Source organism: Scyliorhinus torazame, chromosome 28 (genome assembly GCF_047496885.1).
Source record: "Scyliorhinus torazame isolate Kashiwa2021f chromosome 28, sScyTor2.1, whole genome shotgun sequence".
Lineage (NCBI taxonomy): Eukaryota > Metazoa > Chordata > Chondrichthyes > Carcharhiniformes > Scyliorhinidae > Scyliorhinus > Scyliorhinus torazame.
Window position 1 is genome coordinate 31,633,178 of NC_092734.1, and position 14,263 is coordinate 31,647,440.

The 14,263-nt window shown below is 47.2% G+C and overlaps 1 protein-coding gene across 1 annotated transcript; it reads left to right on the top strand.

The window, feature by feature from the left end:
* Positions 1-628: 628 nt before the first annotated feature.
* Positions 629-13,308, top strand: LOC140403657 (placenta-specific protein 9-like). The gene is made up of 4 exons (XM_072491811.1): positions 629-836; positions 7,555-7,634; positions 8,978-9,095; positions 12,168-13,308. Exons 1-4 carry the CDS (start codon positions 779-781, stop codon positions 12,176-12,178), a joined length of 267 nt encoding a protein of 88 aa, XP_072347912.1. The 5' UTR covers positions 629-778; the 3' UTR covers positions 12,179-13,308.
* Positions 13,309-14,263: the final 955 nt, after the last annotated feature.

Here is a 14,263-nt window from a genome sequence, read left to right on the forward strand (position 1 = left end):
CCCATTCACAGTCCATTCTTTATTGGAATTTTAACTGATGATGCCTCATCACTGACTTCCCAATCGGTCTTTCCCTATGAAACCTGTCGAAACGCTTCATAATTTAAAAAACTCTGTTTCTTTTTATAAATTTAGAGTACCCAATTTTTTCTTCTCCCAATTAAGGGGCAATTTAGCATGGCCAACTCACCTAACCTGCACATCTTTGAGTTGTGGGAGTGAAACCCACGCAGACACGGGGAGAATGTGCAAACCCCATGCGGACAGTGACCCGGGGCCGGGATCGAACCCGGGTCCTCGGCGCCGAGAGGTGGCAGTACTTGCCACTGTGCCGCCCTGGCGCTGGGGAGAACACCCCCCCCCCCTGTTTTTCTTCGAACAGTGCCATGGGATCTTTCACATTTTACCCGTGTGGGCAAAAAGAGGGCTGTGTTGCCCCAGCATGAACCCCCTCCTCTCTCTCCCCCGCTAGAAACTCTTATCAATGGGATTCTTGGCTGATCAAAATATAAACACTTCAATCTCACTGGAGCTCTTAGCAATAGTTTCCAGAACAGCTGCAATTTAAACAAGAGGCTGTGAGGAAGTCACAGAGCACTCCCAGGGTGGGAGTGGTCAATGATTTCAATCGCCACAGCCAAGCTATACAAACGGGAAGGGCGCAGTTTGGAGCTGGAACCTGGAAGATATCCCGCACAAGTATTTTTCTCTCTCTCTCTGTCCCTGCCAGGTTCTGAAGACAGGAGAGGGGGGGATTGAAAGAGGCTGAGTCCTCACCATGCGGGAAGTGTGGGCTCTATCTGCCACCCTGCTGCTCTTGGGACTGGCCGCGACTGGTAGGTGACACTCACGAGTCACTCTGTGGGTAGCTCGGCTCTGTAAAGCGTCTCTCGCAGTTTGGGGTGTATCTATTTAACCAGCCCGGTGATGAAATAAACATTATCCCCGCCCCTATTGTTATTTTCTACTTGCGTTCCTATTTTTTTTTAATATGGGTGGGGGGTGAACTTAATTCATTTTTATTGTTGGATTTACAGTTGGGGTCTAATGATGAACAGAGAAAAGTTTCAATATACTAAATTGTTTGAGAATGAAATAAGGCAGAGTGTTGGGAATTTGAAGGCGCAGAAAGGTTCAGAACATTGAAAGATAAACGTGTTTGGTTGAGAGAGAATGCAACTTTAAGTTAAGGGAGGTAAGAGGGAGAAAATAGATTTGGTAGGAGTGTTTTCTCGACTCTTTTTTATTTGTTTATGGGACGCGGGCGTCTCAAGCTGTGCCAGCATTTATTTATTTTTTAAATTTAGAGTGCCCAATTAATTTTTTCCAGTTAAGGGGCGATTTAGCGTGGCCAATCCACCTACTCTGCACATCTTTGGGTTGTGGGGGCGAAACCCACGCAGACGCGGGGAGAATGTGCAAACTCCACACGGACAGTGACCCAGAGCCGGGATCGAACCTGGGACCTCGGCGCCGTGAGGCCGCAGGGCTAACCCACTGTGCTGCCCTGTGCCAGCATTTATTGACCATCCCTAATTGCCCTTCTGAGGGCAGTTAAGAGTCACACTGTGTCATTGCTGTGGGTCTGGAGTCGCGTGTCGGTCAGACCGGGTAAGGACGGCAGATTTCCTTCCCTAAAGGATGTTGGTGAACCAGATGGGTTTTTACGACAATCGACAATGGTGTCATGGTCACCGTTAGACTTTTAATTCCAGATTTTCTTTACTGAATTCAAGTTTCAGCATCTGCAGTGCCGGGATTTGAACCTGGGCCCCCAGAGCATTACTCTGTGTCTTTGGTTGCTAGCCCAGTGACAATACCACTATGCCACCACCTCCCTAATCCATTATCCCAAGGGGTCCCAATGTGCCAAACAGCTGCTTTGGAGACCTCAGGAGTGACTGTGGGAGATGAGTGCTGTTAGGTGAATTGGACATTCTGAATTCTCCCTCTGTGTACCCGAACAGGCGGCAGAATGTGGCGATTAGGGGCTTTTCACAGTAACTTCATTACAGTGTTAATGTAAGCCTACTTGTGACAATAAAGATTATTATTATTAAGTGCCCCAGTTCCTCAGTGTATGCTAAGTATGACTATGAACCCATAGAACATAGAAAAATACAGCACAGAACAGGCCCTTCGGCCCACGATGTTGTGCTGAACCTTTGTCCTAGATTAATCATAGATTATCATTGAATTTACAGTGCAGAAGGAGGCCATTCGGCCCATTGAGTCTGCACCGGCTCCTGGAAAGAGCACCCTACCCAATATAGAATCCCTACAGTTCAGAAGGAGGGCATTTGGCCCATCGAGTATGTACCGACCCGCCGAAAGAGCACTCCACCTAAGCCCGCTCCCCCACCCTATCCTGTAACCCTGGGCATTGATCATGGTCAATCCACTTCACCTGCATATCTTTGAACTGAGAGGGCAGCACGGTGGCGTAGTGGGTTAGCCCTGCTGCCTCACGGCGCCGAGGTCCCAGGTTCGATCCCGGCTCTGGGCCACTGTCTATGTGGAGTTTGCACACTCTCCCCGTGTTTGCTTGGATTTTGCCCCCACAACCCAAAGATGTGCAGGGTAGGTGGATTGGCCACGCTAAATTGCCCCTTACTTGGAAAAAATGAATTGGATACTCTAAAAAATTTTTTTTTTTTTAAATCTTTGAACTGTGGGAGGAAACCGGAGCACTCGGAGGAAACCCACGCAGACATGGGGAGAACGTGCAAACTCCGCACAATCACCCAAAACTGGAATCAAACCAGGGTCCGTGGTGCTGTGAGGCAGCCGTGTTAACCACTGTGCCACCTTGCTGCCCAAAGTTATGGGAGACAAGTATGCCCAATTTCTCAATGCACCCCAAGAATGAGTATGGGAAATAGTATCCCCAGACTTTCAGTGGTGACAATGGGAGATAGTGATCTCAGTCCTCAATGTACCCCCGGGGTCACTATAGGGAACAGCCTGGCCCCAGTTCCAGGGGTGACTATAGGGAACAGTCTGACCCCAGTTCCAGGGGTGACTATAGGGAACAGTCTGACCCCAGTTCCTCTGTTTACTCCAGGGGTGACTATGAGAGACAGTGGTCTCAGTGACCAATATGTGTCAGTTCAGCTTAGTGGGATGCAGCAAAGCAAGTCTCTAAGTGCCTCGGAACTTAGGGAATAAACAAAGAATTCTAAACTCTTAGTGCAGCCCAGGACTGCAAAGCCAGTTTCCGAGTCTCGAACCTTTATTACAATCCACATTAATTATAAGGTGGAGCCCGCTACAGCACCTTAATTATAATGTCACCTCATTGCAATGGGCACACCCCCTCATTGTAACCTGTTTTTCTTACACCAATTAATAATGAATTCAAACCTATAATCAGCATTGCAATAAACAAATTAGTAGATGCTTTTATTATTTCGCCCTTGTTGCATTCCACCATTCTAACTTGCCCATTTTCAGCTTGCTTCTCATTGCAAAGTCTTTCTGGTTACATTGCTTTACTGACACTAGCCTAATTTTTTATGATAACTCGGAAAGAGTCTGAATCTGTGCCAAAATGTCTCTTGTTTGCATTTTAAGCATTTCTGTTAATTACCCCATGGCCTGCCCTAATCTCAGCTCTCGTACTTCGGGCTGGTCCGTGTCTCTGGTCTTACTTCCTTTGGTGGAGGGAGCCCTCTGATGTTAGGACCAGTGCATAGCACTAAACTTGCGAACATCCTTTGCTTTGTCCAAAGGTCTTTTAAGAGTAATCCTATTTCAGACCATCTTGCAGTTGATATTAATATACACATTAAAAAAAAGTTTTTAAAATTAATTTAGATTTAAAAGCCTAATTGGACATCATTGTTCTGCCTAGATTGGATCTACGTTGGGATTTGCTTGGCAATACCATACCACCCGGTGAATTAACCCACTGAGAAACTAGTTTTCTTTGCACCCTCTCCATGGCCTTGACATTCGTCCGAGAATGTGGTGCCCAGAACTAGCCACAATACTCCACCTCTGGCCTGACCAATGCTGCATAAAAGTTGAGCATAGCTTTCTTCCTTTTGAACAATATTCCTCTATCTATAAAGTCAAGGGTTCCCAGTGTCTCTTTCACTGCCGCTTCTCTTCCAGGAATGGCTTCCTTGAGGAAGTGCTGCACTCCTCTCCGACGGGATTTCCTTTTGTCTCTTTCACCATGTTCACCTTTGTTGCTTTCCATTTTCCTCTTGGCGTTTCCCTGAATGTCGCCATCAACACTCCATTTGTCTTGTGTCCCTGACATCTTTGTCGATCTGTCCTTAGCTCCGAGGTTGCCCTGACCTTCTATTCTGCCCCAGCTCCTCCACACCCCACTTCCCCTATAATCCATCACATATTTACCCGTCTTCAGCTCTGAAGTAGAGTCATGCGGGCTCGAAACGTGAACTCTGTTTCTCTCCTCCCAGATGCTGCCAGTCCTATTGAGTTTAACCAGCATTTTCTGTTTTTACGTCTTTTTGCAAACAGTTTTGTGTGCATACATTCCCGCTCCCTCTGCCCTTGTGTCCCTTACCATTTAATATTATTGCTTCATCTCATTCTTCCTGTCAAAGTGAATTACTTCACACTTCTCCATATTAAATTTAGTCTACCACCTGTCTGTCGATTTCACCTTAAATCTGTTGTTATTCTTTGTCTACTGTATCATCTGCAAACTTTGAAATTAGTCCCCGTATGCCTAAACCAAGATCACGGTAGCACAATGTTTAGCACTGCTGCTTCACAGCGCCAGGGCCCCGGGTTCGATTCCGGCCTCGGGTGACTGTCAATGTGGGGTTTGCACGTTCTCCCCGTGTCTGCGTGGGTTTCCTCCGGGTGCTCCGGTTTCCTCCCATAGTCCAAAGATGTGCAGGTTAGGTGGGCAGCACAGTAGTTAGCACTGTTGTTTCACGGCACCTGGGTGCCAGGTTCAACTCCCGCTTGGGTCACTGTCTGTGTGGAGTCTGCACGTTCTCCCCGTGTCTGTGTGGGTTTCCTCCGGGTGCTCCGTTTTCCTCCCACAAGCCCTGAATGACTTGTTTGGTGAATTGGACATTCTGAATTCTCCCTCTGTGTACCCGAACAGGTGTCGGAATGTGGCAACTAGGGGCTTTTCCCAGTAACTTCATTGCAATGTTAATGTAAGCCTACTTGTGATAATAAAGATTATTATTATTATGATTGGCCATGCTAAATTGCCCCTTCGTGTCCAAAGGTTAGATGGGGTTATGGGTTTGTGTGGGAGTGGGCCTAGTTGGATGCTCTTTAAGAGGCTCAATGCAGACTCGATGGGCCAAATGACCTTCTGCACCTTACGGATTCTATGATAAAGCTGCAGCTGGTGGCCATTTTGCCTTTGAACCATAGAAGTTGTGGGTTCGAGTCCCACTCAAGGACCTGAGCAAATCAAACAATACTGATGTTCCAGTACGGTATCAAGGCGGTGTTATCAATTGGATAAGATATTAAACCAAGGCCCCTGCCTCTCAGGCAGATGTAGGAGATCTCATTGTGGGATCCAAGATTTTGACACATTGGCAGTGAAGGAACAGCGATTATAGTTCCAAGTCAAGGGCAGCAGTGGCGCAGTGAGTTAGCCCTGCAGCCTCACGGCGCCGAGGTCCCAGGTTCGGTCCCGGCTCTGGGTCACTGTCTGTGTTGAGTTTGCACATTCTCCCCGTGTTTGCGTGGGTTTCACCCCACAACCCAAAGATGCGCAGGGTAGGTGGATTGGCCACGTTAAATTGCCCCTTAATTGGAAAAATTGAATTGGGTACTCTAAATTTATATTTAAAAAATTAGGTCTAAGTCAGAATGCTGTGTGGCTCGGAGGTGAGCAAGCAGGTGATGGTGTTCCCTCGAGCCTGCTGCCCTTGTCCTTCGAGATGGTAGAGGTTGTGGCTTTGGAAAGCCCAAGGCACATCCGTCAAACTGCCCTCGGCAACTCCTCTGTTACTGAATCAAGTTAGCCGAACACAATTTGCCTTTAACAACTTTGTTTATTAACCCATTTTTTTTCCCAAGTGCCAATCAATGTTTCTGTGGTTTATTGAAAAATTTCTCCATCACTGACATTAGTTGACTGGCCTTTTTGATGACCTCTGTTGGTATGTTAACCATACAACATGTTGTTTCTGTTGCTATGGAAATTATGTAAAAGGTTTGTGCACTTGGATCCCTTATAAGGAGATAGGATTGGGGTACTGTCCCAACTGGATGAGCTCCTATTGGCATTAATGTGGAGAATTATTGGTAAGATAACTATGAAATAAAACAATATACCAAAAAATGTTCCTGCTGTAACAATATGTATTAGTGCCAGCACTGGTAATTGGAGGTTAAAAGACAGCATCTTAGTTCTCTTCCCACACCTACTGATGCACTAAGGCAGACTTTCTGTCTGTTCCCATAGCTAGTTATTCCTAGGACAGGTCGCTAGTCTGTTGCCAGAGGCTTATAGCTTGAGGGGGGCCACTCCACACCAAGCATAACTGACCAGTGTCTCTCCTCCTTTTACCGCCTGCCACTGGCGTATTGGAAGGATTTTTCAGGTTGCTTGACCGCATTATCAAATTGGGTGATCGCTTTGGGGAACACCTTCGCTCAATCCGCAATCATGACCCCAACCTTCCTGTCGCTTTACCATTTCAATTCAACATCTTGCTCTCATGCTCACATTTCTGTCCTTGGCCTATATAATGGGCAGCACGGTAGCCTTGTGGATAGCACAATTGCTTCACAGCTCCAGGGTCCCAGGTTCGATTCCGGCTTGGGTCACTGTCTGTGCGGAGTCTGCACGTTCTCCCCGTGTGTGCGCGGGTTTCCTCCGGGTGCTCCGGTTTCATCCCACAGTCCAAAGATGTGCAGGTTAGGTGGATTGGCCATGATAAATTGCCCTTAGTGTCCAAAATTGCCCTTAGTGTTGGGTGGGGTTACTGGGTTATGGGGATAGGGTGGAGATGTTGACCTTGGGTAGGGTGCTCTTTCCAAGAGCCGGTGCAGACTCGATGGGCCGAATGGCCTCCCTCTGCACTGTAAATTCTATGAAAATAATGTTCCAGTAAAACCCAACGAAAGCTGGAGGAAAAGCACCTCATCTTCTGATAGACTTTAAAGTCTTTTGGACTCAACTTTAGAGTTCAATAACTTCAAACTATGAACTCTGGCCTCCATTTTGTTTCCCCCCCCCCCCCCCCCCCCCAAGCTGTATCTTATGCACAAATTTTGCTTTCCGACAGCACTGATCTTTATTCCGCTATTAACATCTGCTTTAGTCTTTAATACATACTCCAAGATGTGCAGGTTAGGTGGATTGGCCAAGCTAAGTTGCCCCTGAGGTTGGAGTTGCAGGAATAGGGTGGGGGATTAGGCCTAGGTAGGGTGGCCGGTACAGACCCGATGGGCCATTTTCACATATAGTGATGTGATCTTTAGTTAATTCTGCTACTGTTTACTACCTGAACTGCGGGAAAGAGGGAGAATGAGTGAGTCAGGTAGAGTGCGGACAGAGAGAGAGAATGTATTGATTGACTGATGACCTACTCATTTCAGAAACAGTCCAACAGAGGGATGACACACACTGGTGCGAACATGATAAGACGCTCCACAAACGGTTGGATATTGTAGAAAAGGTAACAAAAGCCCATTCCCTGTTTTTGAGTGTAGCAATGCGAGGTTACGGTATGCATAAGAGATGCTACAATGGATGATTGCAGAGAATTTACATTTGTGGTAAATATTCAGCCCAGTTGGTCTACGCTGGAATTTCATGTTCCACAAGAGCCTCCATCCAACCCTTTTTGCCTAATATACCAGCAAAGTGCTGCTGGAAGTTTGAAATAAAACCAGAAAATGCTAGAAAAACCCAGCGGCTCTGGTTGCATCTGTTGGGAGAGAAACCAAGTTAATGTTTTACGTATAGAATTCATAGAATCATAGGCTTTACAGTGCAGAAGGAGGCCATTCAGCCCATCGAGTCTTTACCAGCTCTTGGAAAGAGCACCCCACTTAAGCCCACACCTCCACCCTATCCCTGTAACCTAGTAACCCCACCTAAGTTTTTGGACATTAAGGGCAATTTAGCATGGCCAATCCACCTTAGCTGCACATCTTTGGACAGTGGGAGGAAACCGGAGCACCCGGAGGAAACCCACGCAGACACAGGGAGAACGTGCAGACTCTGCACAGACAGTGACCCAAGCCGGGAATCGAACCTGGAGCCGTGAAGCACTGCGCTACCGTGCCACCAAGTGTCTCGTTTGACTCAGCGTCTCACCCCCACAACCCAGATTGGTTGGTGGAATGGCCATGCTAAATTGACCCTTTTAAAAAAGTTATATATTTCAGGTTGATGGCCTTTTGTCAGAATTAGAAACAGTTAGAGGTTTGGGGAAAGTACAGAGGACATGAGAGGAGAGTAAAGAACAAAAGTGAAGATCTGTGGCATGATGGAAGGCAGGACTAATTAAATGTCAAGGCAAATGGCAATGGGAATTACACCTAGTTATTATTTCGGGCGGCACGTGGCGCAGTGGTTAGCACTGCTGCCCCACACCGCCGAGGGCCCGGGTTCAATCCCGACCCCAGGTCACTGTCCGTGTGGAGTTTGCACATTCTCCCCATGTCTGTGTGGGTCTCACCCCCATAACCCAAAGATGTGCAGGGTAGGTAGATTGGCCATGCAAAATTGCCCCTAAATTGTGGGGGGGGGGGGGCGGAAAGAATTGGATACTCTAAATTTTTTTTTTTAAATCTAGTTATTATTTCATTGCTGTGTTGTGGAATCTTGCTGTGCACAAATTGGCTGTCTTGTTCCCTACATTCCAGAATTACTTCATTGGCCAGAAAGCACTTTGGGGCATCCTGAGATTGTGAAAAGCACTGTTATAAATGCAGGATCTTTTCTCTTGTTTATCTATCGCAGATGATGTTTAATTTGATTTCTTTCTTCCTCTCCCTCTCTTGCTTACTTCAGAATATAGAACGAACGGTCAACCACTTGGACGCCGAAGTATCTGCCCTGCTCAGATTTATCGAGGCATCAAACCCCCCCCTTCAGCTGGGTGCTCCGACTATGGACATCTTCGAGAATGGTGAATGCAGTTTGTGGAGTAACTCCCTTTCCTTTGATATGAGTGAACTTTGCTCCCGTGGAGCCGAGGGCCGTTAGCGCTGGGAGACGTTCCCATTTCAGGCGCCCAAGGATCAGTATCAAAGCACTGGCAGGTCAGGCGCTACATTGGTTAGCCAGAATCATCTGCCCGCCACTCAGTCTTGATGAATTAGTTTTGCCCCCAAATTTCCGAAGAGTCACACTTTTCCCTTTCACTCATCAGACTTATTGGTTACCCTTATTTGGTTTGTATTTTGGGCCCCGTGTCCACTAGGGGCCGTTTGAATCCAAATTCGTATTTATATGCCTTTTTTATATATTCAAGTAATAGTCTTGTGCAAATGTCAACATCTGAGCTTTTGGCCAAAAAACCCCCTTTTTTTTCATATACCTCTTTGTTGAAACAGGCGCCGGAATGTGGCGACTAGAGGCTTTTCACAGTAACTTCATTGAAGTCTACTCGTGACAATAAGCGATTTTCATTTCATTTCATTCATTTTTAAAATGTATTCTTTTTTTTGAGATGGGGGGCGTTGCTGACAAAGCCAACATTTGTTGCCCATCCCTAATTGCCCTTGAACTGAGTGGCTCGCTGGGCTATTTCAGATGGTCAACCACATTGCTTGCTGAAGGTCTGGAGTCACATGTAGGCCAGACCAGGCAAGGACGGCAGATTTCCTTCCCTAAAGAGCATTAGTGAACCAGATGGATTTTTAAAAAGACAATCAATGGTAGTTCCATGGTCACCATTACCGAGACTAGCTTTCAATTACAGATTTTATCAATTTAATTTAAGTTCCACCAGCTGCCGTGATGGTGTTATGAACCCCCTGGGCCTGCGCACGGTCAATTCCAGCCCCATTTGACCCAGAGTCACAACACAAGTGAATTAACCAATAATTCTTAGAAAAATACGCGAAGTCTTTGGCCCTTGGCTGCCCAATAATTACAGTCACCAGATTTGTAAATGTAAACACAATTACTGTTTATTTATGAAATATGCAGCAAATACAACTTGTTAACTGTTAACTAATACCTAACTCCCCACTTTAACTTGCCCTCACCCTCTATGTGCGCACGCACACACACACACACAGGTCATACAAACACAAAGGGGCGGAAAGGGGTAAAAATCATAAGTAATGTTTCAGATGATTATTTTTAGCACCGCTTCCTTCGCAGCAGGTTTGTAGGTTAAAGTCTCTGTGTGCAATCTCTACTGGCCTTCTCTGTAGATTCATTCATTCAGGTTCTCCTGTGGTTTAGAAATGCAGTATTCACAGCTTGTCTGGAGAAAGATAGCAGTACAACACTCATGGACTTTCTGGAGAGGGATAGCAGGTCTCGAGTCTTAAATTTTGCAGTGATGGTCTCTCTGCAAGTTCAGAGATACAGCACTCACAGCAGATTTTATGGAGAGAGAGGAGGCACTCTTGCCCCTGGGATGCCAGAATCAAAGCTGAAGCTCCTTATGACTCTGAAAAGCATTCCACTGGGATAGGATCCTGTCACCAAGCAGAGTACGGCCTTTTGGGCCAATTCATTGGCCACCAGTCAATCCGTCAAACCAAGTCCCACGCCATCGCTCTCTCTCATGCCGACAAGTCTGCAGCTTCTGTTTAGACCAGCACAGACTAGCAAAGTGATCTCTCCTGTAACCCCTGGATTCTTCCACTTGAATTAAAGATACTGGTTGCTTGCCTTAAAGAGGCATGTCCATTAATCATCCATGGATCAAAATAAGAGCAGCAAAATAAAAGAAAGGGGAAATTAGGGAATAAATAGGAAGGACTCTTACAGTGGGAATTGTCCTCATGTCTCCAGGTATTGGGGTGGCATGCGGCACAGTGCTTAGCACTGGGACTGCGGCGCTGAGGACCTGGGTTCGAATCCCGGCCCTGGGTCACTGGCCGTGTGGAGTTTGCACATTCTTCCCATGTCTGCGTGGGTTTCACCCCTACAACCCAAAGATGTGCAGGTTTGGTGGATTGGCCATGCTAAATTGCCCATTAATTGGAAAAAAACAAATGTCTCCAGGTATTAGCCTGGCCCAGGAACTCTGGATTATTGGTCGAGTGACATTATCACTATGCTACAATCTCCCTTCGCAAATGCTGATTCAATGCAATCCTCCTGCACCAAGGCTGGGCTTGGAGCCGTCAGTGTGACATTTTCCAAAGGCGCGACCCTTCATTTGCCCTGATCCCTGAGCAGCATTGAAATTTCTGGTTCGACACCTGAAGTGCCAAAAACTCCATCCCCAATTTGGGCTGAGTTGGCTGGCCATTGACAGCAGCAACTCCTGCCACACAGGTATGAACCTGTGCACACACGCAGATATATTTATGTGTATATGTACAAGCACAGGTATATGTATGTATGTTTGTGTGCGCATGTGTAGGTAAAAGGTAAGGTAAAGTCGCCATAGTCCCAGATAACTATAGGCTGCTTCCCCCTTTGAGGGGGGAGAGCTGACTGGTGGTGATTTAGCCTGAGGGTCACCACACCTCAGGCGAGGGCGAGGTTGAGAAGGTGGGGCCTTCATGAATAACCTCTGTAGGTTGTGTAGGTACATTTGTGTGCACACACAGGGATACACATTTGTACATGTGTGCACGTGTATAGACATGTCTGTGTGTATTCTTCCGTAAGTACATTTGTGTGAGCACGTACATGCCAATATAAGTGTGTGCGTGTGCATGCATAGATATACAGATATATGAATGTATATGTGCATTCACACGTGTGTGTACCGGTATATGCATGTTAGTTTTTTGGATGGTGGTATGTGCATGCAACATCTGAATGGATATTGGACAAGGGCAAGATCAGGTTGGAATATATTAACAGGATCAAGCCCAACTGTGAGGCGCTCATAGTTAATCAGCCTGCCAATTCTCAGTGCGGTCACATTTTAGGATGAGGTAGCAGAGGGCATTTTGGACGCCGACATCGGTCAGTGCTTTGAAGATAGGAGGGGAGAGGGGAAAAAACTTGACTACAAATCAGTTGTTGACATCTGTCTAACTCCCATTATTTTCACATTCTCCAGATTTGTACTGAGCGTCACGATGCCAGTCTCCATTCTGAAAGGCAGCCACAGAACAATGCGTGTATCAAGGCAACCCATCAGCAAAATGACATTAAAAAAATGCTTGTGTTATTGATTGTAACAGCTATTTCCTGTATTAATGAACACCGTGTCAAGTTCTTTGCATGGGGTTATATTGAACAGACTTGGGGCATATGTTACCACGGTAATATGGGCGCCTCTGAACATTGCAGCCCTAACTGGGCCTAGGTTAGGTTCGGCAGTTTTCCTTATCCTAGTTTGATTTATTCTCTCCTTTTGAAAACCATTGTTATATCAAGGAATTTCTTTTAAAAAGTAATGACTTAGATGAGTTTCTGTTGCACTCGATCAATTTGATACTGGATAGTTTTGTTAGTACCGCATCCCCGGTCAACACCAGACAGATCACCCCGTCGCTCTCATGTGAACAATTTCTGGGAATGGGAAGTCTGTTACTGGGGGATACATTGCGATCTGATGTAGGAATACAAGATATTACAAATTATTTACAGAACAGTAACAAATCATTAGGTGCAACAGATTAACATTGGTGCTTATGTTCCAAGTGGGTCTCCTCACTCCTTTTCAGCAAACCTCATCAATATATCCTCCTATTCCTTGCTCGCCCTCATGTTCTTATCTAGTTTCCCCCCCCCCCCGGTCAAACAACACCTTGATTTTAAAATTCTCATCCCTTGTTTGTTTTCAAATCCATCCATGTCCTTGACCCTTCCAATCTCTTCAATCTCCTCCAGCCTCAGAGCCCCCAGGGATATCTGTGCTCCTCCAACTCTGGACTTTTGAGCGACCCCAATTTTAAGCACTCTAGCATTGGCGGCCGTGCTTTGAGTTGCCGAGGCCTTAAGTTCTGAAATTACCACACTAAGCCTCTGTTTCCTCCTTCGGGACTCTACTCAAACCCTGCCCTTTTAACCAAAAAGTGTTGGGTGACTGTCCTAATACCGCCTCATGCGGCTCCATATTGAACAGACTCAATGCGCCGAATGGTCTACTTCTGTTCCCACGTCTTGTGGTCGAATGTTAAATTTTCTTTTGAGACGTGCTCTTGCGAAACATGCTGGAACCTTTCAACTATATTAAAAACGTTGTATAAATGCTAGTTGTTGTTGTAATAGTGAGATCCACATTCTGGCGAAGAAGTGTCTCTCGCATTCCCTATTGGTTCAATTGATGACGACATTATCTTTACGGCCACTCGTTCTGGTCTTGCCCGAAGATGGGACCACCTTGATGCCTGCCCTGTAAAAAGTCCCTTTCGTAATCTTGAAGACCCACGATCAGGTCATCCCTTAGACTCCTAGGGGGTGATTCTCCGATATGGAGGCCAAGTGTTCGCGCCGTTGTGAACGCCGTCGCGTTTCATGCCGCGCCAACCCGCGCATGCGCAGTTGGGGCAGTCCAATCCTGTGCATGCGCAGTTGGGCCACGCCATCCTGCGCATGCGCGGGGAACGTCTTACGCACGCCGGCCTCTCACCAACATGGGGCCGGTGTTCTGGGGCCGCGCGCGGAAGGAAGTAGGCCCAGGGGGGGGGGGGGGGGGGGAAAGAGGCCGGCCCTCCGATCGGTGGGCCCCGATCGCGGGCCAGACCCCATCGGAGGCCACCCCGATGAAGGAGCCCCCCTCCCTCCCCCACAGGCCGCCCCCCCCCCCCAGCAGGGTTCCCGCCGGCAGCGACCAGGGGTGGACGGCACCGGCGGGAACCTGTCGTGTCGTAGCGGCCGCTCGGCCCATTCGGGCCGGAGAATCGCCGCTCGCCGGTTCTCCGAATGGCCCGGTCGAATCGCACGCCTCTGGTTTCTGGGGGGTGGGAGAATCGTGTGTGGGGGTCGGGGCGTGACTCGCGCGGTGCCCCGGTGATTCTCCCACCTGGCGTGGGGGGGGATAATAGCGCCCCTGGTTTTTTTCCCCACAGAAAAGCGGTTCAGCCTAATCAATCTTCCCCTGTGGATATCTTGGATAGAATAATGGCGGCAATGTATTATTTAGTTGGAGACGGTAAAAGAAAAGTCAGTGTTGATATGAACGATAGCGTTACCAACCTTCCAAAACTG

What these genes read in the sequence shown, in the direction of transcription:
- LOC140403657 (XM_072491811.1), top strand. Translation starts at nt 779, where the DNA reads ATGCGGGAAGTGTGGGCTCTATCTGCCACCCTGCTGCTCTTGGGACTG. An exon ending in CTTGGGACTGGCCGCGACTG is followed by an intron (nt 837 to 7,554) that starts GTAGGTGACACT and finishes TACTCATTTCAG; the next exon opens with AAACAGTCCAACAGAGGGAT. An exon ending in GGTTGGATATTGTAGAAAAG is followed by an intron (nt 7,635 to 8,977) that starts GTAACAAAAGCC and finishes TGCTTACTTCAG; the next exon opens with AATATAGAACGAACGGTCAA.